Below are 24267 nucleotides of genomic sequence, written 5' to 3'. Positions count from 1 at the left end.
GTCGCTGAGTGTGGTCTGAAAATCAACGAGAAGGTTGAAGTCCTCAATCTCTACAACATGGTCAAACGCCAGTACACTGTCGATGCCAAGTTCTGGGCGGCAGAGATGGCCAAAGACAAGCTCACTACCCTTCAACTCCTTTCTCATTTGTCAACCCTTGGCAACACAGAGGCTCGCATGACTAACCTTACCGTCCAAGTCAAGAAGACAACCTCCACTGCCAGCACTAACGATAAGAAGGATTCAATCAACAAGAACGACAAGGACCGTAAGATCCACAAGCAGGTTACCTGCTCGGACTGCGGCCAGTCCATGCGTGACGACTTCAAACACTTCCCTTGCGGTCATCATCGCAACCCTCGCACAGCTGATTGTTGGTGGTGTGATCCCGACAAGGCTCCCGCCAACTGGAGCAAGAAGAAGGAGGCTATCGAGAAAAAGGCCAACTTTACTAACACGGGCACTACCGCGGCAATTGGAGCGACCAACACTAGCTTAGCCACCCCTGGAACCACCGGCTCTGCCCTGCTCTTTGGCAACTTTGGCTTTGGAGGCCATACCTTTGCTCACTTCAAGAAGGATTTTCATTAGAGCCCATAGCGAGATCTAATCACGTTGATTCCAGTAACTCAACTGCAAAGTATCAATTACAGCATTCAACGTGTGATATCGCTGAAGTCCAACAGGCTCCTGAGGCAACAAACCCCATGAAAGAATTGGTAGTCTACGACTCTGGTTGTGGCTCCAATATCTTCAACCATGTTAGATGGTTTACAGACCTTCAACCTTTACCAGAACCAGCCAAGCACACCATTGGTGATGGCACGGTTACCCTATCATACCATATTGGCAAAGTCGAGTTAACAATGCCAACCAACAAGAAAGTCAACATTCGAGTCCGTATCAAAGACGTCATCTACTCTCCTTCGACGCCAGCCAACTTACTATCAACCAAGGCACTGCTTGAAAGCGGCTTGATCTGGGACATGAAGACCAACCAGATTCATCTCCAGAACCAGAAGTGCACTATTCGATGTGATTACATCAATGGACTGGTAGTCCTTCCAGTAATTCAACCCTTCAACTTCAACCAGTCTAGAATCGAGACTAAGGACGTCATGCTCGCTTCTATCAACTATTCAACTATGCACAAGAGGATGATGCACGCAGGAAGAGAGCAGGTCATGAAGGCGTGCCAAGAGGCTGCCATTACCCTCAGCAATACCCATGATCACTTTTGTGATGGTTGTATGCGCGCAAAGGCTACTGATACTATACCCAAGCATGCGCATACTGTTACAACGATCACTCCAGTGCAGTTTATCCGTGGAGACGTCATTCAGCACAACCACCCGAACCATCTGGGACAACGATACTGTGTCCACTTCATTTGTGAAGCCTCTGGTCATCACTGGGTTGACTTCTGTACAACCAAGGGCGAGGCATCTACTAAACTGAAGCAGTTCAAGAAATGGATTGAGCTCCAGACAGGTCTTAAAGTCAAAGTCGTTGGACTCGACGGCGGACCAGAATGGGGGCTTCCAACCAAGGAGTTTCAGAACAGTCAACTACACAAATGGGCCAACGAGGAAGGCGTTCAGATCTACAAGACGACTGCTCACACCCCATGGATGAACGGTAAATCAGAAAGAGCTGGAGCAATCATCATGGAGCGCTCCAGAGCCCTTATGATCGACCTCAACGTTCCACCCCATCTCTGGTCCTTCGTTGTTCAAAGCGTTGTTACCGTAATGAATCTGATGCCCTCAAAGGCAAATCCAGAAGGCAAAAGCCCACATGAGCTACTCTGCAGAGCCATTCCTGGTTACCCCAAGGACGAGATAAAGCCATGGATCAAGCACCTACGCACCTACTTCTGCACCGCGTACTATTACATCAAACCCCAGAAACGTACTAAAGGCGATAAGTTTGAGGAACGAAGCCGTCCTGGTCGTCTAATCGGATACGATGACGCCTATGGCCGTATCTACTGGATCTGGGACCCTGAAACTGGCCAGATTATTCGAGCCAGTGCCGTGAAATTCGTCGAGACAAATCAACCAGGATCCCCAGAGGAGGAAGCTCTACAACATGCCGTTGTCTTTAGTGATCAAACCATACAGGAGATCAAAGATGTCACTGACAGTGGAATCCAGTACTGGATCAACGTTACTGGAACCCACGCGCCGGTAGATTCCCCAACCCCATCTAAACAGATCACTGACAAGTTCAACCCCACTACAGAGAAGAAGGACATGGTCCTCGAGCTCCCGCCAACTCACTACCTTACTCCAGAAGCCACGAGATCTCCAGAACTCCTTCCCGACTCCCCCAACAAACCGATGCGATCTATGGAGCAAGAGGAGGACTTTGTTGACCTCGACAACCTGGCCGAGGAGGATCCCATACCAGGAGCGTTTTATGAATCATCTGATGGGTTTGAGACTGCAGATGAAGGAGACACTACTCCTGATGAGCACGCTGGTGCCGCAGACACGTCTCGTTCCACCCCTTCCCCTCAAGATCAAGAAGCCCCTGCTCCCCAGACCGTTGTCCCCATCAAGACTAAACAACCCGACTTGTCCCTCGAGATCGCCAGACTCCAGCTCGATACCCCCACACCAGCTCAAAGACAACGAGCTCAAAGGCCGCTGTCCAAATCTCCAGACCCGCTTTCAATGGAACAATCTCAACACCCAGAGACCACGGCAAATGAACCAGCTGAGCCAGAGCAGGCACAAGGAAGCCAACCCTCTGAGGAACCCGCTCCGGCAGTACCTCCAGAGGTAAGCGAAGGCAGACCTCGCCGCTCAGTGGCCAAGCCACCCGGCTTCAAGTACGACGTTCAGCGAGCCATTGACAGTAACAACAACGTTGTTGATCCCACCCCGGAACTCCCCACCTTCTTCCATGGCATCGCGGAAGCTAGTCGTGTGACTCGCATCCCCGAATACTGCCTGACAGCCATGGAGGTGCTTTATGACCTTGCTTGCGCTAAAATAGACCGTACCATCCCCAAGAACTACAACCAAGCTGTCAAACTGGCCAACTACAGATCATACTGGTTGCCAGCGATGGAAAAGCAAGTCAAGGCCCTGGAGGATGCAGGAGTCTACTATTTGGTGAAGCGAACCCCGGAAATGCACGTTTTACCCGGTAAATGGGTTTATGATGAGAAGTACAATATCGACTTGAAGGAGTATTTGGCTCGAGCGAGATGGGTAGTCTGCGGCAACTTTGAACACAATAAATGGGACCTACAGGATATCTACGCCGCCGTCGCTAACTCGGTCAGTGTGAGACTTTTCCTTTGCATTATGGCCATCAACGATTTCGAGTGCGAACAATACGACTTCAACACCGCCTTCTTGAATGCCCTCATTCCTGAGGATGGCAAGAAGTATTACGTTGAACAACCGACTGGTCTTGAAAAAGAGGATCGCCACACATGGGTATGCCAGCTGGTTCGAGCCCTATATGGACTAAAACGCAGCCCCCTTTTTTGGTTTGAGACCTTACTGCCAGTCCTGAAAGCACTAGGCTTCACACCCATAGGTGCAGATTTGTGCCTCCTGGTGAACAATACCCTGGGTGCGATTATGGTTCTTTACGTTGATGACTTCCTCTTGGCAGCAGCCAACCTCAAGATTATCACCCACATCAAAGGAACCCTGGAAAAGAAGTTCAAACTCAAACATCTGGGCCCAGTTAGGACCTTTTTAGGCTTTGACATCGTCAGAAATCGAACTGAGCGTACCGTCTTTATCTCACAAGAACGATACACCAAGACAATGATTGACAAGTTCACGAAAGGCCTCGCCAAAGGACAAGACCTTCACCCGACAAAGACACCCTGGCCTCCGGACTTCAAAATCCACGGGGGTGGGGAAGTTTCTGGTCAGCAGAAAGCCTACATCAAGAGCACAGGCTCGTTAAACTACTTATCCACTGGTACCCGACCGGACATCACGTTCACCGTCAGCAAATTGTGCGAGGGTAATGCGAAGCCAACCGATCGTCACCTTACCGTGATGAAACACCTTTATCGCTACCTGACTGGCCATTCAGATTTGGGTATTGTTCTGGGAGGACGCTTCTCACCGACTGCTGGCCGCCTCGATCTGCAATTCAGGGCATATGCAGATGCCTCTTTTGCAGACAACATTCCAGACAGAAAGAGTACAGCTGGGCACGTCGTGTTCCTTACCTGCGGTCCCATCCACTGGAAATCTAAGAAGCAGAGCCTTGTCACAACCAGTACGACAGAGGCAGAGTTCGTGAACTTGGTCCCTACAGCGAAGTCGCTGGAATGGATTGGAAGCATGTTGAAAGACCTGGGTCTTGGAGTCAACACCAACCAGATCCTTTACACAGACAGCGAGAATGCCAGGAACCGGGTGCTCAACGTAAACGTGCCGGCTCGTAACCGCTACATCGATATACGATACAAGTGGTTGATTCAGCAGGCGGAAATGAAGACAATCAACGTGATCCATTTGGCCGGGGAGGATATGCCAGCAGACGGATTGACGAAGGCATTGAAGGCGGATAAGCACGCAAAGTTCGTGAAGTTGATTGGCCTTGTCCAGCAGAAGGTTCCCTGGACTTGAACACAAGGGAACCACCATCATGTAAACAAACACCATGTAAATAGTATCTCGACTCTATTAGAGAATCTTTCGGTCTACGGGGGTGTGTTGGAGGTGTCCCGTGTCACGTGCGGCCAGCCATGGCTCCCTCTGGCCATGGCCCCACCGCACAGGGACCTCCCTTGCCCTAGTTTTAGACCTCCAGACTTTTACACAGTCTGAACTCTACACAATACATCATCATTGATTCGTTCGTGGTTGTTCACCCTGTTCACAATTCATCATACGCTTCGGATGATATGAATGGCATCTTTCTATTCAGAAACTTGTGGGATAGATGGCTGGACGTGGATAAGATCTGTCTGGGACCGCCATGTCAACATGCGTGGTGGTTGAATCCTCGAGGGACCCTCGCAGTTGTGTAGCAAGGCAGATCCCAGACCATGGGGATGCCTTCAGCCTTACCCGGCCCTGCCAAGATTCCATTGAACGTGATTAAGCTCAAGGATGTTTGAAAGTGTCTCTGGCCAAAACAGAGAGCAGGATATGAGAGCGGTTTCTGGAGGATTTTGCACAATGTTCGTTACGGCGAAATTTGGCAGTCGCGGACACGATTGTTTCTATCATTGGTCAACTTCAGTCCACACAGTCAATTTAGCCGGCGAAGTCATACATCGGCCCCATTATCCTCATTTTGGTTAGCCGCCGCCGTTATATCACACACTGTGCAGGATACGTCCTTCCTTTTTCAAGTACTACACTATTGAAGTTGAGCGATGAGGGGTAGGTTGGTGGTTTCGTCTATCACATTTGACAGCACGGGTACCTCATCCTATAAATCGGACGACTCTGGTACCTCCACAATGCTTCATGTTCTCGGCCATTCATCTCTTTACCTACCCAACCTCGACTTCAGGAAAAACATACCTCTTAAGGTATCCACGATTCCACCATGAGTTCTCCGGCGAAGAAGGCCCAGACGCCGGCACCAAAGTCACCTACGCCGGCACCAAAGTCACCCACGCCTGCACCAACGTCACCCACTCCTGGTCCTGCATCTCCTGGTGCTGGAGTGGCTGATCCTCTTTCTGGAGTTCACTGGGCTGAACAGGTACGGCCCTATCACGTTTCCAGTCTCTTGGTCAGAATCATATTTGGAAGTGATTGCTGACATAGATGCGCATTACTTCCTTTGCAACACAGGGGCCTCTGGAAGATGACAAAGATGACGGGGACTCAACCATCGGAAGTGATGCCGCGAGCTCAACTGCCTCGATTAGTTCGAGTATCCTCCATTACCGGAGCTTGAATGGCCGAACATATCATAGCGATAGCGTAACCGATGGAGAGTATTGGTAAGATTTCTCTTTCTTCCTCCATCGTTATGGTGGATCCTGCTTCCCGAGCGACCCAAGCCCAACCTATGCGTCAATTCTGGCACCCTTGGCGGTTGCTTCACCACGGTCGAGAGTCTTCTTTCCAGACCGGCGCCGAGGACCCCGCCGCTGAGGAGATGGTCCGTTATGACAAGCCCTTCGCAAACCCAACGCCGCCATTAAGAGCGAACGCGAGGAAGCACTGCACATGTGAGAGGAAACAGCCAACGCTAACGAGCTTGCGTGCAGGGGCCCTAACGACGATAAGCAGAATGAAATGCTGGATATCTTGTGAGTGAAATTTCCTTCGCACAATGAACGATTTCACAGCTGACCAAGTGTAATCCGTCTAGCCATCATGCAATGACTATTTGTCTGGATGGCACACTTTATAATGCTCCTCTTCCAGAAAAGATCGAGAATGCCATTGATCTTGGCACAGGTACAGGTACGCCAACTCTCTGCACTGTCTTGGTGACTGTTCCCTCAAATACTAATTCCCATCGACATTCAGGACTGTGGGCCATCGATTTTGCCGATAAATTCCCTAACTGTACCGTTATGGGTACCGATATCTCGCCTATCCAACCCGGTTGGGTTCCTCCCAATATCCGTTTCGAAATTGACGATTACAACAAGGAATGGACCTACAAGTCCGGTTTTTTTGACTACGTCCACCTCCGTTGGCTAACCTGTACCGTCAAGGATTGGCCTGCCTTTTATAGGGAGGCTTACCGCGTTTGTAAGCCGGGTGGTTACATTGAACATATGGATTTCGGCGGAGTGATCGAATGCGACGATGGTTCCCTAGATGGCGCTGTTCGTGCTATGCACCAATGGGGGCCTATGTGGCACGCGGCTGGAAGAAAGATTGGGTATGAAGTTGATATGCTCAGCAACAACTTCATAGAGAACGGGATGAAGGAGGCCGGTTTCGTGAACACAGTAGTGAAGGATTATAAGGTAAGTCTTCCGCTTCCCACAAGGTCTGTTTACGCCAGACACTCTAACAACGGGGCACGTGCAGGTCCCTCTCTCCCCCTGGTCCACGGACCCCAAGTTAAAGGAGCTTGGTCTCTTCTTCCGTGCCGCCATTTGCCAGGATCTTGAAGGATCTCTCCAGTTTATGTGGGGTCAGATGATGGAGTGGACTCCAGAAATGATCAGAAGCTACGCTCAGCATTTTACGAGTGAGTTGAGGAACATGGACCTTCATCCGTACTTTGTCTTCCGTGGGGTGTACGGGCAGAAGCCATTGGATGCTTAGTGCACGGCTGGGCAATAACACGGACTGGGACTGGTCGATCTCTCACGTTTAAAGGCCAGGTATATGATAACGAGTCTCTCTTTCTTTTTTTGTAAATAGTCCACAATGTATGGAGCTGACACTTCGGATGACGGTCGCAATGTTCGACAGGGTTGACCTCAGACCGGGCGTGTGCATTCAGCCCTACCCGGCCTCCACCCCGTTGCTCCGCGATACGGAAATGCTCGTAGCGTCTCGGACTATCCTTGTACATAACTGCGTTCACGTACGTGCATACCTATGAATTGAGGCGGATGACGTGGCCGGCCAAGAACAAGTAACGGCAAATGTACCATAATCTTAGGTACCTTGCTTGTCGACAAAGCAAGCGTGGGAATGATGTGACACCGGCAGGAGGATGCCTTTAGAGTACGTCTACAGAGAATCAATTGCTGAGGGGACCTTGCCGAAAGCATGCCGATTAACCCGAACCCGATACCGGGTCCGGGGACCCGGGGACACAAAGCACCTAAGTACAACGTGGCACGGATAAGGCGAAAGCAACAGCGAAGAGCCCTGTTCATGAAACGGGGTCGAGGAGACAGAATGCAAGGGGATTCATAGTTCAAGGACAGTTCCCAATGACGACATAGGAATTATGATAAGAACAAGTGATATTCGGTTCATTATTTACATGAGAGACTTGAGACCGGCCACAATGATAACCAAAACATGGGCATTCAAATCTGCAACATCAAACCGGCCTTTAATGTTGCGTCGGTTGTCCACCCTTAAGTGTCCAGCGGCTTTTGTCCCCTCACCACGCGCCACTTAGAGTTAGAATGGATCTTGCGTTCTCTGATCTCCTTGCGCATAATGGAGGCGTAGTTATGGATCTCCTGCGGGGTCCAGTTCTCGTAGTTGTGCAAGAGGTAGGTAAGGAAGCCATCGACGTCGTGTGTCAGCGTTGCAGACAGGTAGAGGCCTACCTGCTTCATCTTCGGGTCATCAGACTAGGGCGAGAGGGGAACCTAGATTCTCGGGGGTTAGCTTAAGCTCATCCAGTCTCAGGTCAGGCGCTTGCGGACGGCGGAAAGTCTTACATAGATCGCTTCAGTGGTAACGTTGGTAAACCCAGCTTCCTTCAATCCTTCCACTATGACGTCCGAAGAAACGATATCGAACTCAGTCCCGATGTGCTTTCCAAGCTTCTTCCAAATCGGACCCTATTGGCCCATGGCGGATTCTTCAGGCATCGTTCCATCAAGGCAGTACCATGTACCATCATCATCGAGATGTTCGATCCAGCCACCGGGCGCCGTACATTTATACACCTCTTTATAGAGGGCAGGCCAATCTGCAATGGTGCCAGTGAGCCAGGGAATGTGAATGTAGTCGAAGTAGTTCGGTTGAAAGGTCCATTCCTTCTTTGCGTCTTCGATTTCGAAGCGGGCGTTGGAAGGTACCCAGCTAGGTTGAATCGGGGAGATATCGGTGCCAGAACAATAGAGTAACGGAGTAGTAGCCGAAAGGTACTAGTAGATTGTGATAGCTATTGCTTGCTGAAGAGCCCAGTATTTGGACGGCCTGGGAGGCCCTCCTTTATACTGTTTCTTCAGTGTGAGCCGTTGCGCCGTTGAGGCCATTCCCGGCCACCCGGCGCGGCTCTGATTGGTTTAGTTATTTGCTTACGTAAATCATCCCTTATTGGATCGTAACATCATGGTCTTGTGGAAGATGTCCAACAATTCATTTGCCTTCTCATCATTAGGTCCCCTGAGTGGCGCACATGGATCAGTAGTTGGTTCATGTCTGGAATATCAACGGGTACGGCACTCGTCTTGCTAAAAGCATTCGAATATAGACGTACCAATACTCCCCATCATTCACAGGACAAAAGGCCTGTAGGCTCCGAAGACTCATCGGCCACTGGGGACGCCGGGCCAGGTGTGGGCGACTTTTCCTTCATGGGAGGGGAACTCATTGTCAAGGATGGATATCAAAAACAATGAAATCGGTTCTGTGAACTGGATAAGCTGGCGGAGTCGATGCTTTTTTGGTGTTTTTGTGTGCCAGCGGTCCATGTCACACGGAGATTTGCCCACAGTTCTGGGTTAGATGTTCCAAGGCTTAACAGAACCTCAACACTTTGCATTAGCCTTGACTGCCGATGGCGCTGAGCATCATCCTGAGGTTCACCTTTCATCATGGGACGAGAGGGCACCGTTAGGGGCATGGTGAGATATGTATTGTTATACAATGTGCATGAAAGACAGGTCAGCCCGTGCATGCGTACGTGCAGCTCCAATGACTGCTGGGCCACAATGACGACCGGACAGAGGCCGATGCTAGAGGAAAGAAGGAGAATGGGTGAAAAGCACTTAGGAAGATCCACATGAAGACCGCTAAATAGATACCTCGAGGCATTAGGCGACAAGGCTCGGTACGCACCTCAGCACGTACCACACCTCTTTTGACATAAGGCTTTGAAACCCAGCATTTGGTTCAAGGTTGAAAGGATCAACAAGGCCTTCGAGACCAAAGTAGTTTATCAGCTGAATTGAACCCTTTGTTCCAAGCCCAGAACTCTGCCCTTGTCACAGTCCAATATATAGGGTTTTTAGGTCAGCTACCCCTCCTCGAAAACGAGTCTTTCGAGGGTGCACTTGTATGGAGCGGTCGAGAGAAAGAATGCAACCTCCTTCCTTTCGGACTGCGTGCTTTGGTCACCTCTTTCCTTGTGACTTTGTTCTTTAGTGAGACATTCTCGTACCTCCTGCACTAACAGAAAACGAGCTGACAGGCGGCTATAGCTGGGATGCTCTGTTAGTCGTAGACTATATTTAAGTATCCTGACGATCGGTGGCCGCGAAATAGGACGGCCATTGGTGGGGTGGTGGATTTGTTGTTGTTGTTGTTATTTTTAACGTCTACTTCCGCCTCCCGTAGGGCATGAGACGTGCCGCACCGGTGAGTCTAGCATACAAGATTAAGAGCAATGCCCTAACTGTCCACCAAAACCATTAATCCGAGGGCAAACCGAGGCCTATTGCCAGTATATATCATGTGTTGCCCATAGCGTAAACGCGGCCCAACACTTAAAATCGAATCGCCCAGTGGGCGAGCCGCCAGTATATGATTGGTGGGGTGGTGGAGAAACACAGTGAACAGGCTAGTTGCCAGACGTTGCAATCTGCACGCTCCCACAGGAGGTGTTACGATGCACCAGCTCACGTAGTTCCGTATCGCGTAGTTGGGTACAAATGAGTAAATAACTAAAGCTAAAGAAGAAAAGAGGGAGAGATTGAGAGCTGGGCTCTAGAGTGCATCCTTATATGGGATGAGCCCACATTCTCCGAGTCTCTACCGCCTTCCTTATCTAATCTCACAATGTGTGAGGGTTATAGGATCCATATCGTTACAGGAGGCTGGAATCCTGGAGAGCAATAGTTTTTGTGCTAGACTTAGCTTGGTATTCCAACTCAGGGCCAGTGTCACACGGACATATGCCACACTCCTGGTGTCATACGAGAAAGACCTACATGCATGCAAATCGCTAGGTGCCTTGGAGCCTCAGGCGACAAGGACCTGTACGTACTGGATACGTACCGTTTCCCTTTGGCATAAGAAGGCCTTGAAGCCCAGCCTTCCTCTAGAGGTTGAGAGGATCAACAAGGCCGTCGAGACCAAAGTAGTTTATTAGCTGAATTGAACTACTGTTCCAAGCCCAGAACTCTGCCCTTGTCACAGCTGGCTAGCCGGATTGACAAGATGATGCATGAATAAGAAAAGATGCTCCCAGTAGGACAGGCGCGGCCATGTCTGGGATCCAAAAGAAGAAAATCATCACCTTATATTATCTGCTATCTTGGGAGTGACCTTCGCAGCGGACAGGAACAAAGGGACCTTGACTCCTCGGCCGAAATTGTTACCACGCTAACAGTCAACGAGAAGGATTGGCGGTACTCAAAATAAGCGTGCATCTCATTCATGAAATAATCATCTCGAATCCGATAGAGCCATCTAACCTTTTCTTACCCAACTTCGTCCAGGACGAATTGACGTAGAATCCAGAGCATGATGCCAATGGGAATCGAGTTTCGCGGGATGTAAACGGCCCACACGAGCATTGGGCACTATAAATGACCATGGGGCCGAATGAACGGAGCAGGAAAGTAAAAAGAGAAATAAAAGAAGTAGAGGTAATGAGAGGAATGAAACCCGTTTTGGCGTTGTTGAAGTTAGGACTGTTAATCCAAGTACCATCCGCAGTTAGGGGCAGCCTCTCGCCGATTAGCAAAAAAGGTCTGGTTAGGAAAAGGGTAGCATATGCTGTTGTTTCCACATACCTTCGGTGAAATTTGCTTATACTAGTTTGATAGTTCGCGGCTTTCACCTGGCGAATATTTCTTGTGACCGCCTATGACGGAGCATTTCCAACCCCTACTCGAGTATAGCCATCTTCGGGGCCCGTTCCCTCTCTGAGCAGAAGACCGTAAACATGGAAACAAGTTATGAGCCGTAGAAAATAGTGTCTACGCTTGCTCAACAACTGGGAGACATCCGATGCATCGAGGTAGATACTCCCAAATACAACGCCGTCCCTTTTCAGGCCAACAACCAGGTCACCAAATGGACCTGCTTGTATAGTTTGATCGTCAACATCAACCTTAACCAGCAGAGCACCGCTAAGAACAAGGGCCCCATATTCAAGCGCACCATATGGGTCCTGGTACTTGGGGATTCCTACCATCTCCTCGACCTTGAGATGTTGAGCAATCGTCCCTCCAGAGGAGAAAGTGAGATCCACCGCTAATTTGACTGATGCCCGGACCAAACTGAAGTCCACCGGTGACCTGACTGATGCCCACGACCAGCTCGGGGCTATATAGGCAGACTCAATAACAGTTTCAGACGCGGGCTTAGCGTCTGCAGCACAGTTTTCCAAAGGAGAACTTCGGGAATAAGCGAGCTCCATAAACCGCCAACATAGGTGGCGCCTTGATAGAACTCCTGGGCAGCTTGTGCTATTTGTTACGATCCAACCAAAGTTATGTAAGCTAGCTAGACAGATAGATCAATCAGGTTGGACCCGGGGACCCGAAGCCTTCGGGTCCAGGGAAGGGCAGTATAAAAGAAGGCCTCCTGGCTTTCGTTTATAAGGCTCTTCAGCAAGCAATAGCTATCACAATCTACCAGTACCTTTCGGCTACTACTCCGTTACTCTATTGTTCTATCCCAGCGATAATACTCCTGTGCTTCTAGCGGTTTGTCACACCAAGCTCGCCCCGGTAAGGTTTTGCCCGGCAAGTACATCGTCAAGTTCAGAGATGGCTCTGCCGATGCCGCCCTGACCACAGCCGCTGGCAAGCACAAAGAAAACCACGTCTACAAGAGTGCCTTCAAGGGGTCCGCGGGTGCTTTCAGTACTGCCTCTGTTAAGGAAATCAGGAAGTTACCAGAGGTCTGTATCCTATCCCCTTACAAGCCATAACAGTTGTAAAGGCCGAACTGACGCATACTATCCGCAGGTCGAGTACGTCAAAGAAGACGCCGTCATCACCATCGCTGATGGCTTCAACACCACAACCGGCGCCTTTCCCCACGCCATCGTCTCCCAGACGAACGCACCCTGGAACCTTGCCTGCCTGTCCAGCCACACCCCCGTATCCAGTGCCTACAAGTATGAAAGCACCGCCGGTAGCGGTACTTGCTCCTATATTGTCGATACGGGCATCACCACTACCCTCGCTGTAAGTTCAAGTTGTCAACCAACCCAACTTCAATAGCATCCCATTCGCCCAACAGTCCCGTACTTACATACAAAACAACAGGAATTCTCTGGCCGCGCAGTCTTCGGCGCCAACTTCGCAAACGAGGGCAACACCGCTGACGGGAACGGGCACGGAACCTCCGTGGCAGCTGTTGTCGGCGGCACCACCTTCGGTGTAGCAAAGCTAACCAAGCTCATAGCCGTCAAGATCTTTGACGCAAGCGGCTCGGGAACTAAGTACGTATTTTCGTTCGTCTTTACCTCATTATCACACAGAGTCACATCGTCATCGATGCTAACCCGCAATGTTATCAGCTCGGCAGTGATCGCCGCCCTCAACTGGATCGTAACCGACAAAGCCACCCGTGGCTGTCCCGCCGGTGTCTCTGCCGTGATCGCCGCCAGCGGCAGCTTCTCCTCGGCCTTGAACGCCGCGGTCAACAACCTTGTTGCTAACGGTGTTTTCACAGCGGCCGCTGCGGGCAGCGATGGCACCAACGTGGGGAATCTCTCACCTGGCAGTGCTGCGTCTGCTTGCACGGCGGGCGCGACGTCTTCGTCCGATGCTGTGGCTTCGTACTCGAATTATGGGCCTCTGCTTGATATTTGGGCGCCCGGGACAAGTATCACGACGACCTTTGGTACCACTACTGTCAGTTGTTTTTCTTTGTTCTGTCTTCGAAGGTTTGATACAGATTTGAAGTTGACGTAAATGTTTTAGACCGTTGAGGTTGTCTCTGGAACCACATCCGCTGCTGCGCATATTGCCAGTCTCGGCGCGTATCTTCTCGGCCTGCCGAGTTCGTTGACTGTCCAGGGCTTATGCGCGTATATCCAGTCTATTGCTACGGCTGGCGTGTTGACCGGCGTCCCGTCTGGGACTGTGAACTTGCTGGCTTATAATGGATGGGATCTTTGAAGGGTGGTTGGTGAACAGTGACCTGGTGGTAGTGGCAGAAGGAAATTGGGATATCGAGCGGTCGTGACATGACGCGGGCTGGGTGTGACATGACGCGGGCTGGTTGTGCATGAGGACTCGGAGTGAGAGCAGGAAAAGAGGTGTAAATGTAATCTCGAAAAACAAGAGACAGGCACTACCAATGAGCTGAGTTGTAAATACAAGAAAAGAGCTTTGGCTCAAAAAAAGGATCTTAGTCTGTACCAAGGTCTCTTTACACTGTCAGTCGCAATTCACGAAGACTTACACCACTGTACCACTTGGAGCAGGCCACCGATCCAAAACAACCGCATTCCCCTCGACGACAAACTTAGCACTCGCTTGCGCCGGCTCATCCACAATAACCGTATATGTCCCGGGATACAGGACGGTGTTTCCTTGTTCGTCATACCGCGCTATATCTCCCAAGGTCCAGTCCAGATGTGCCGTTGTCTTCCTCCCGGGAGAGAGATCTCGCAGCCGCGTGTACGACACAAGCGTCTTAATAGGGTAGGGCTTAGGGCCCACGTCTCCTTTCAAAAACGCCAGTACCACATAGTCAGACGACCGCTTGCCCGTGTTGGTGACCTCCACTTTCAACGGTGGAAGGCCACAGGTGTCAGGATAGGCATTACCACAACGTGAAAGAAGGTCCTTGATTGCAAAACGCGGCAAGCGGACAATCTTGGTTTTGAATGTGGTGTAGTGCAGCCCAAAACCGAACGGTTGGACCGGCGTGGGATACCACCTGTACGTCCGCCCAGGTAGCTTGTCTGAAGGCCGGAGGGTCATATCTGTCATGGGGACCGCGGCGGTGTAGTTGGCGTGGTACTGCGTAACGGGGAGACGTCCAGCGGGACTCTTGATGCCCGTGAGAATTTGCATGACCGCTGTGCCGCCGTCTTGACCCGGCCAATTGGCCCAGAGAATAGAGTTGATTGCTTTTGAAGCAAGGAGTGGTGTGTTGTCTAGCTGATCGCCCATTTGTACCACGACGAGAGGCTTGCCCAGTTTACTCAGGTCCGTGATGAGCTGGAGTTGGGCTTCGGGCCAGTTGATGGTCGTCCTGTCCTTAGTCTCGCCCGCTGCTGAGGTGTCCTGACCACCAAAATACAGGATGTAGTTGGCGTCTTTCGCTGCTGCTAGAGCGGCCTGGGTCCATGTGTCTTTGCTTGTGCTGTTTTGAAGAACGGGTCCGCCCGCTGTAGTGACCTTGAAGCCCATCGCTTGAGTTGCGTAAACTGGTGAGTGCTCAAATGCCGGTGTTCCGGAATACCCGCCTGACAATGTCTTTGGGTCATTGGCCCAGAACCCAATCATGGCCAGTTTCAACTTGGGCCCGTTCTTCTTAACACCCAGAGGGAGAGTCTTGTCGTTCTTCAACAGAACAATGCCCTCCACAGCAGCCTGAAGCGCCACCTCCTGTGATTTTGGTCTGTTGACGTGGTTCCAGCCGAGTGATGCATATTCCGAACGGTTGCCGTCAAAGTAGCCTACTTGCACGAGACCCTCATAAAGGCGCCTCAGAGCTCGGTCAACAGTCGACTGCTTCAACAGACCTTGAGTCCAGGCACCGAGAATGTCCGAAGAACCCTCATACTCGCAGCTGCTGTCGATTCCGGCCTCAAAGGCCAAAGCTGTGCCCTCTGCGTTTGTTTTGGCGTAGTGATGATTTGCAGAAATATCCAAGACGGCCTCGCAGTCACTGGTAATGTAGTTGCCGGGCGCGGTCCAGTTCCAGTGGTCCCGGAGAATCGTTTGCATCAGGTACGTGTTTGCGCAGGCTGGCACCCCATTGACAGCGTTGTAAGAACACATGATGGATCCAACCTTGGAGTCCCGGGCACATTGTTGGAACGGTGACAAGTAGTACTCGGCCAGATCCTGCAGCGTGACCTTGGCATTGAAGTCATGCCGTGTCGAGCCGTTCCAGTCCTCAAAGTCGTTGGCGGCGTAGTGCTTACAGGTAGCCACGATCCTGCGTTCACGTTCTCGCACAGGACCTTCAAGTCCTCGGATCATGGATGCCGCGTAGCGTTTGATACGTAGAATGTCCTCGCCGGGCGTCTCTGAGCCGCGACCCCAGCGTGGGTCTTTGAAGGGGTTGACATTTGGTGTCCAGTAGTCGAAGCCAGAGAAACCGGCGTTTCCAAAGGCTCGACCCTCGATGCCGATTACCTCGCCCACTCTTTCGATGAGTTCGTCGTCGAATGTTGCTGCCATCAGAAGAGGCATGGGAAACGAGGTGGACGAGTTGAAGGTGCCGTTGCCGCTCCGGAATTGTGTTCCTGGTGCATATGCTACCCCATGGAGAGCCTCGCTCCACCAGTTGTAGGCTGGGAGGCCGATACGGGGTGCTCCTTTGGACTTGCTGACGAGATTCTGAAGCTTTTCCTCGGTCGTCATGGCGGCCACGAGGGCGGCTGCGCGTTGGGGCGGTGATAGGGTCGCATCGCAGACTTTGAGACTGGCTAGAGGTCCGTTGACACAGTCGGGGTATGTTTGGAATGGCAGGTCGATGGCATAGACCAGTGCAGCACTGCAGCTGAGGCTGAACAGGCAGTATGGGGCCCAAGACAATATTGTGCGGCTAGATACAAGATGTCAGCACTTTGGGAAATCTGTGGTCTCCCCATGTTGGCCACTTACGGCGACTTCATGATTGATTGACAGCCACTGTCGCTGCTACTCCTGGCAAATGACATCCATCCCTAGATGTACGATACATCAACAAAGGCTCTTAAGTAGATGTATAGACCGTTTCTTGGCATGTCCTTTGTGACGACACCTTCATTTGCCGTGTCTCAAGGCCGACATTGCGGGTTTAGGGTAGCTCGGTATGGAATGGTGCTGGCCGATTGGGGCGCATCACGGCTGGATAAAGTCGGTACAGCGCTGGGTTACATCCCGATTGGGGATCAGGAAACTAGATTCGATGCGCACCTATCGTACCTGGTTGATGGTACACGGCCCGACGGTGCGAACGTCACTACGAGACCATCGCGGAGTCTGTCAGCCTGTCAGGTATGATCTCCAGAATAGCTTCATCTTGTGTGCAGGGAAGGAGCTGTCAAGTGTCAGTTCACCATGGGGAAACAACGCAAGAACCATGCTCAACCAAACATTTCCGGCATCGCTTACCTACACTAGTGATATTTCATGGGCCCTATTCGTGCGGCTGTTAGTGGTGACTGACCGGTTCTGGTCGAACCCAATGTTCACGTTCTTGTTGTTGTTTAGCGATGGATGGTTGGGGTTGTCCGGTTTGGTCTGGAAAAGACATACCGAAGTGCCAGTGGAAACTGATAAGATTCCACTTAAGAGGTCAAGGTAACCATGAGTGGTGAACAGTCAATGCCAGCCCTTATGCTTGCCTTCCTGGCCATCTCAGCTCCACCTTGCTCAACATGAAACTTGAAGCATCCCTTTTCCTGTCATACGCCGTGGCGGCTCTGGCAAGCAGGTGCAAACCACACATTCCGCCCTCCCCGATCGGCACCTTCCCCCCACACGTCATCTACGACCCACCCGCCGGCCAGCGTGCCTCCTACCCCCGTCACGTCGAGCTCAAGGACGGCACTCTCCTTATCACCTCCAGCATCATCGGCGGCGACTTCTTCAACAACAAGAACTCATCCTTCCCCGTCTTCGAGAGCAAAGACGGCGGCGTCCACTGGAAATGGATCTCCAACATCACCGACCAGGTGAACGGCTGGGGCATGAGCGCCCAACCGGCGCTGCTTGAACTGCAGAAGCCGCTCGGCGGGTTCAAGGCTGGCACCATTCTCTTCTCGGGAAACAGCTGGAGCAACAACGGCACCCGCATCGACCTGTACGCCAGCACCGACAAGGCGCGGACCTGGCAGTTCGTCAGCCACGTGGCCGAGGGCGGCCGTCCCAACACCACCAACGGCGCCACGCCCATTTGGGAACCCTTCCTGCTCGACTATAACGACGAGCTGATTGTCTACTACTCGGACCAACGCGACCCCAAGCATGGCCAGAAACTCGCCCATCAGCGGTCCAAGGACCTCCGCACCTGGGGTCCCGTCGTCAGCGACGTTGCGTACGACGAATACATCGCTCGCCCGGGAATGACAGTCGTGGCCAAGATCGAAACCATCAACAAGTGGATCTTAGTCCACGAGTTCCCCGTCGGCAACTCGAGCTCCTACGGTGTCAACTACCCGGTGTACTACCGCATCGCAGAGGATCCGACAAAGTTCGACTCGGCTCCTGGCATCCCGATTGTTATCGACGGAAAGTTAGCGCCAAATGCCTCGCCGTATGTGGTCTGGTCTCCTGCTGGCGGGCCGAACGGCACCATTGTGGTGTCGGACGCTGATCGGAGCGAGATCTATACCAACCGGTTTGGTGGGGACCCGAAAAAGTGGGAGATGCATGCTATTGAGCAACCTGCTGCTTACAGCCGGGCTTTGCACATATTCAGGAGAGATCCGAAGAAGCTGATGGTGCTGGGTGGCGCGACGTTTGATGAAGGCGGTCCGGATGAACTGAGTTTGAGTGTTCTCGACCTGATTGAGCTGTTGAAGACGAGGATTTATCCTGCCTAGTTCGTCTCTTGCCATGGGCGGTGGTAATGGCCATCGTTATGTGACGGGTAGTGTGGCATCTCTTTGGTCTGGTAACACAAAAGCGAAGTTTGAGTCCTGTCATATTCAGGTGTTAGCGGATTCTCACGAAGTGTGCATCCGAAGTCGCTGTAAGAATAAACTGGACACTCATGGACAGTCGAAAACGGTTTGCTTTGGCTGGGAAAAATCGTTACCCAACGATGGTTTAGATCACCAAACTTCGAAAACGCATCATTTAAAGTCCATTAGGGATTCTTCCCTTTAGAAAGTTCCTAAACCTATGGTTCAAAGACAAATGAGTGACAGTTATATGTGTGTGAGGGTATGCCTGAAGGATATTGTACTGACCTGGATCTGTTCGGCTTCTTTCTACGACCGCTCGGCACCTTGACGGCCCGGCAGCCAACTTTTGACCACAACATCCATGAGCACGTAAAAGCAAGGCAGCCTTTTCGTTCGTACGAAGTCATCAACATATCCGTATTCATAATCATAACATATGTCTCGGTCGGCGTGCCGACCTGTCTCATCTCCATCTCCTTGCACCCATTCTCCCACGAATACTGAACCTTATGCCGATGTACCATAACCAAAACCTCTCAAGGGTAAATCATCGCTCAAAACATAGCATGCACATAACAAATGCTTTTCCCCTTCTCCTTGTCTCCAGTGCTGCATCCCACATCATCTTGCCTCGCCCTCATCCTCTTTAGCAGCCTTGCAGACAACACAGCCACCGACAATCCGATCCCTCAATAACCTCGCATGCGTCACTTTCGCGCCAACCAAATGAGCGCTCCGTTCCTCGGCTCCCAGACCTCCCAGCAACACTTCCGCATCCACCGTCTCCCCGGGATTCAGCGCCTCGAGTAAATGCGGCAAGTGGAAAACGTGTCCGCAAGCGAAGCCGACTAGCGTGTCTGTTTCATACGTGGTGAACGGTGAGAGACATTGAGCACAGTGGCCAGCCTGGTACTTCTTTGCCGCAGTCCTTGGACGGCGGTGGGTTGGGGTCGATGGAGTGGGTGGTGGCTGCTGGGATGCAGCGTCTTGGGAGGCGAGGCCGGAGGATGATGGTTTCTCGTTTAGGGGTTGCGTCGGGATATCGGCCGGCTGGACATCGACATGTTCGCCTCCTTCCTTGACACCGACCTGGAATTTGACACCCTTGCGCTGCCCGTTTCGCAGTGTGTTCATAGCCGCTGCGACTTCGCTTCTGAGCACGCGACTGACGCCTTCCGAGATGGAGTACTGGATTTCATGCTCCTTCATGATGTGCCTTATGCCTTCTCTGAGCCCTGGGATCTGGAGCCCCTCTGGTATTCTGCGCACAAGAGTGATGGGGTTGATGGCTGTCCCCACCTCCTCAAGCAGGGCGCGAATGAACTTGGGTTTGTCCATGGAGTACTCGAGCAGATCTTCCCAGAGGTCGGGGTCATCTTGTTCCTTGGCGAAGGCGATGGCACGGGAGACGTCGCCGAGACGCTCGATGATGAGGTAGAGCGCTCGTTTCATCTGACCGGTCTTAGAGTAGAGGTAGACGAGCTCAGGTATGTAGTTGCGCGTTTCGCATTCTTGGGCGGCCTGGGAACATGAAGTGGTCAGCAAATGACAAGCCATAAAATAAGGGGGAAAAGGGGAACTGACCTTCTCAAAGGCATACGCTGTGGATGTCCTCAAGAACTGGTTGAGCAGCGGCTGATCGTAGTGGGCAAAGAGGTGGACGGCCAGGTCGGCAAACTGGTCCACCATGGTGCGGCTGTCGAGGACCAGACGGGCGAGAGACTCATGCGTGTGTTCGTGGATGCCCTCGCCACGCCAGAGACCACGCAGGTAAAAGTACGTGTAAAGCTTCAAGTCCTTCTCCTGTAACTGCGACACCACAAGGTCCGGCTTCACCAAACCATGCTGCGCCTCATCGACCAACAACGAGATGGCCTCGCTAGTGGCCTGCTCGAGTTGTTCCTTCGACATCTTGAGGAGCTTTTCCTGAGGTACGCGAAGTCCGATGAAACTGGGAATATCATCAGCTACCGCTTCAGCCAGATGTCCATCCTTGATCAGTCGCATCGCCGAGTCGGCATCCTGCAACTTGATGTAACATCTCAGCGCCTCCTTGGTCCGCCCGCTAGCCTCGTGCAATTTTGCCAAACTCTGCATGACGATGCGCCAATCTCTTCCTACTTCGCCATCCTCGACACTGTCTTCTCGGACATCGCGGTACTTGAGCTGGTTCTCCAAGGCAGTGATGATGGTGCCAACGTCAAACAAGTCTGACGGCCATCGTTCCAAAAGCTCCCTGAACCGGGGCTTGCTAACCTGGAGGTAGTGGCCAAGCACGACTTCGTAGATGGTTCCGGGGATGGGCGGTCGTGTTCGCCCAGTCGGGATGTAGTTGACAATCTCATCGAACTTGTTGGCGCCGGCAAAAGTCCAGACCCATTTCTCCCAGCGGTCGGGGGTGCCGAGGACCTTGCCGCAAATCTGGCCGGCTTGAGTCCAGTCGCTTGCTTCGACCAGTTCTTGGATCCAAAGTTCGCCAATGCGCCGCTTTTCTTTTTCAGCGAGGGAGAAATGGCTGCGCATGCCGTCGATGACAGAGGCGGTGTCGTCATAAAAGTCATCGCTTTGGGTTCGGTCGGGAGTTTCGGAGCCGCCTAGCTCAGATGCTCGGTCGGTGGCAGCCACGATCTCGGGATGTTCGTCGACCAGCTCCCATGCTTGTTTGTATTGCTGACGTTCTAGCAACCAACCAAGGTGATCGGCCAAGTCTCTCTTGGTTGCCAAGATGCAATCGTATGGGCTGTGGATGAAGATCTTGATGCCTGGTTTGTTGAGGTTTGGATGGATAGCAGTGCGAGGTGTCCCCTTCAATGCCGAGTTGATGCCTCCCATATAGCTCGACGAGGCCTCGTCGCTCTCCCTGCTCTTGATGCTGGCGCCCGAACTGAAAAGCGACTTGGGGTTCAGCGCAGCGTTGAGGCCGGTGAGACCAACGTTGAGGCCAACGTTGAGCATGTCGGTACCGAAGCCAGCCAAAGTCTCCAAGGTACCTTTGTTGGCGGCAGAGGCGGCCACATTGCGAGCTGGAAGAACCCCGAGGTGGTAATCGCTGGCAGTCAAGCGTTCAAAGCGGCTGACGCTCAATCCGTCCTCGTCAACCTGGGCCTGGGAGTTGAGGTCGATAAGGCGTAGTTCTGGTGGTGGGTTGTTTTGTCTGCGCTTGATCCCTCCTGATGGCTGACTTCCTCCAGACGCTATTGATGCGGTGTGTTTGTGACCGGGGACGACGTTGTCAGATGCTTCGTCCTCGTCTTCATCTGGTAAGCAGTATGCGAGCACTAGTAACAAGTTTTGGGTATACAGCGAAATGCCGGAAATGATGCAATCCATGCGAAGACTGGCGGAATCTCGGGTTAGTTTGGTCAAGGACGCAGCCAGAAAGCACACTTACAGCTTTACAATCTCGGCCCGTCCAGCGGACCTTTCCCCGGCGTGTTTGCCGACGCCCATGCCGCCGGGATGAACGTGAATGAACCAGATATTGCTTCCCCAACCTACAACCAATCTCTCAATCTTCTTCTCGGTCTTTTGGTGTTGTTGCTTCAAGATTGTAGCCGCAGGCGAGGCCGGCACCTCTTTCTGACCCTTGCCCGGCTCATCAGGCTCGATGGACAGCTCGTCAATCCACTCAGCTCTACCCTTCCAGACGCTGGCCATGGTATCCCACTCCTCTGTTTGCGGCCGATCGATGTGGCCAATTCGCTTCCATGCATCTTCTTGGTCGGCACTGTCGAGATGGAGCTTCGTCCGCATAATCTTGATACCGTGCTCATTCAACCAAACAACGTATTTCCCCGACAGTGACCACTTGATGGTGTTGATGGTGCCCTCGCCAGAGTGCAAAACGGTATCCTTGCCGGACCCGGCGCCCACCATGTTCCCGAGCCATCCTGCCGCCTGAGCAGCGGCTCCTGTCGTAGTGGCCGTACTCTTGCCCTGCGGTGCGCCAACGGTCAGGATGAGTTGTCCGGCTAGGCCACCAGACAGATAGGTCCTGTCGTTCTTGTAATCGGGAGAGAGGGCAACAGCTTGTACGGGTCGGGCAAAGTTGCGGAGGGTGACATCCTTGACATCGATCAGAGACTGGACACAGATGTTTCCGTCCATAGAGGATGTCGCGATGTGAATGTTATTGGAGGGGGTGTTGGGGACTCCATGGGCCTGGGCGTCTCGTTTGCGTGCGGCAGAGGCAGAATTGGTCTGAAGGTGGCTATCGTTGGATACGCTTCCCGGTCGCAAGGGACTGTTCGTCTGGGAGAAGACTCGGGTGAGAGGTTTCGGGTCAAAGGTCGGGAGAGGTGGTGGGTATGGCGATATCGAGAGACTGGTGACGGAGGCGCCGTGGGCGTGGTAGACGCGTAGGGACTGGAAGGCGGGCAATTGGAGGATGTGGATGTTGCCGTTATGCGTTCCTACTATCTGGTGCAGCCATCACAAGTCAGCAAGTGTCGTGATGTGCAAGGTATCTCGGTGACAGGCACGGGTGGTTCTGTCTGACCATCTTGTCGCCAGCCGTCAGGAAGGCGCTTGTCGCGTCGCCATTACGATACAGTGACCCGAGATGTTGGGTGAGTCGGGCATATTTGAGTCTTGGTTCCTCGTCTTCCTCTTCCTCGTCGTCGTCGTCCTCCTCATCGTCGTCCTCGGTCTCTTCCTCCTCCCCATCGTCCTCCGACCCTTCCTCTACCGTGATGCCGGATTCCCCATCTGTGCCCGTTCCGGTCCCTGTTCCTGTCGCCGTCGCCGTCGAGGTGGTGGTGGTGGTGCCAATGGTACTGCCAATGGATCGCTTGGGGCGGGCTCTAGGAGAGGTGACGATGGTGGTAGCGGGCGTGGTGTTTGCGGTGGAAGAGTCGCCTGTCTCCGGCGGGACCTGCGTCATGTTGATTGGAGCCGAGGAGTCTCCCTTCGTATCATGGCGTAGCTTGGTGACGGATCTGATTGATCGCAAAGTACTACCAGAGGTAAGTTGTTGGGAAGCGTTGAGAATGGAGTTGCGCCTAGAGGTATGGTCAGGCGCTATTCGTTGTTGGGTTCCTACCTCTAGGCCTGAGCCAGTCGTTCAATGTCCCTGGTCCTGTCGCAATGGTCGCTGCTGCTGCTGCTGCAAGTGTTCGTTGTCGCTGTCGGTCGCCCGGTCGGTTCCAGAGCCGGGGAACGGAGAGTGGAGGACCGCTACGTCAGTAAGGGCAGGTCCACAGGCGAATGGTAAATGCTTATGCCAGAAGTTCGCTCAAAGACAAAGGCAAGGTACTATGTATTAAATGGGACCTGGCAGGGTGACATAGCAATTGGTCTGGAGATATAGAGACATCATGAAGAATTATGTGGTACTCATCCTTCTCAATCATCTTGAAGATGTTGCGCATCCGTTTCCATCTGTCTAGGCAGCGGAATAACATCAGCCTTGTGACGAAACCCCAATTCCTGGCATAAGTGTTTAGGAACAAGTGTCACTTGAGCGATCCGCAGGGGTACATGGAGCACAGACCACGCATCTCCAGTCACATCTGTGGGGAGCTGCAGGGGAGGACAGGGCAGTAGTCGCGTCTCACAGCGCTATCAGGCGCGATTTCCAGTGGTGTTGACGATGTTGGTAGCGGTTCCATGCCCGACGGCGCAATTGACATGGAAACCTCCAAGAGCTTCCATCCCACTTTCAACTTCTCCTTCCAAATAAAACAAAAG

The 24267-nt window shown here is 52.4% G+C and overlaps 6 protein-coding genes across 6 annotated transcripts; 4 read left to right on the top strand and 2 right to left on the bottom strand.

The window, feature by feature from the left end:
• Window positions 1-177: 177 nt before the first annotated feature.
• SMAC4_14035 (uncharacterized protein) lies at window positions 178-591 on the top strand (the record flags this gene model as incomplete). The annotated part of the gene is made up of 1 exon (XM_066091744.1): window positions 178-591. The coding sequence occupies one exon, from the start codon at window positions 178-180 to the stop codon at window positions 589-591; it is 414 nt and encodes a 137-aa protein (XP_065947623.1).
• Window positions 592-3317: 2726 nt separating this feature from the next.
• SMAC4_14034 (uncharacterized protein) lies at window positions 3318-4610 on the top strand (the record flags this gene model as incomplete). The annotated part of the gene is made up of 1 exon (XM_066091743.1): window positions 3318-4610. The coding sequence occupies one exon, from the start codon at window positions 3318-3320 to the stop codon at window positions 4608-4610; it is 1293 nt and encodes a 430-aa protein (XP_065947622.1).
• Window positions 4611-5467: 857 nt separating this feature from the next.
• SMAC4_14033 (uncharacterized protein) lies at window positions 5468-7674 on the top strand. The gene is made up of 7 exons (XM_066091742.1): window positions 5468-5700; window positions 5793-5944; window positions 6215-6256; window positions 6319-6413; window positions 6480-6928; window positions 6993-7501; window positions 7576-7674. The coding sequence occupies exons 1-6, from the start codon at window positions 5542-5544 to the stop codon at window positions 7230-7232; spliced, it is 1137 nt and encodes a 378-aa protein (XP_065947621.1). The 5' UTR covers window positions 5468-5541; the 3' UTR covers window positions 7233-7501; window positions 7576-7674.
• Window positions 7675-14185: 6511 nt separating this feature from the next.
• On the bottom strand, window positions 14186-16327 carry SMAC4_07509 (uncharacterized protein; the record flags this gene model as incomplete). The annotated part of the gene is made up of 1 exon (XM_066090639.1): window positions 14186-16327. One exon carries the CDS (start codon window positions 16325-16327, stop codon window positions 14186-14188), a length of 2142 nt encoding a protein of 713 aa, XP_065947620.1.
• A 1001-nt stretch (window positions 16328-17328) lies between these two features.
• On the top strand, window positions 17329-18495 carry SMAC4_07508 (uncharacterized protein; the record flags this gene model as incomplete). The annotated part of the gene is made up of 1 exon (XM_003345472.1): window positions 17329-18495. One exon carries the CDS (start codon window positions 17329-17331, stop codon window positions 18493-18495), a length of 1167 nt encoding a protein of 388 aa, XP_003345520.1.
• Window positions 18496-18961: 466 nt separating this feature from the next.
• Window positions 18962-24116, bottom strand: SMAC4_07507 (uncharacterized protein). Its single transcript, XM_066090638.1, has 4 exons — window positions 23078-24116; window positions 21971-22998; window positions 20164-21916; window positions 18962-20100 (listed from the first exon to the last, which is right to left on the bottom strand). The coding sequence occupies exons 1-4, from the start codon at window positions 23459-23461 to the stop codon at window positions 19201-19203; spliced, it is 4065 nt and encodes a 1354-aa protein (XP_065947619.1). The 5' UTR covers window positions 23462-24116; the 3' UTR covers window positions 18962-19200.
• Window positions 24117-24267: the final 151 nt, after the last annotated feature.

Source organism: Sordaria macrospora, chromosome 6 (genome assembly GCF_033870435.1).
Source record: "Sordaria macrospora chromosome 6, complete sequence".
Lineage (NCBI taxonomy): Eukaryota > Fungi > Ascomycota > Sordariomycetes > Sordariales > Sordariaceae > Sordaria > Sordaria macrospora.
The sequence above is the reverse complement of the archived record's forward strand: the minus strand, read 5'-3'. Positions and strand labels throughout refer to the sequence as shown.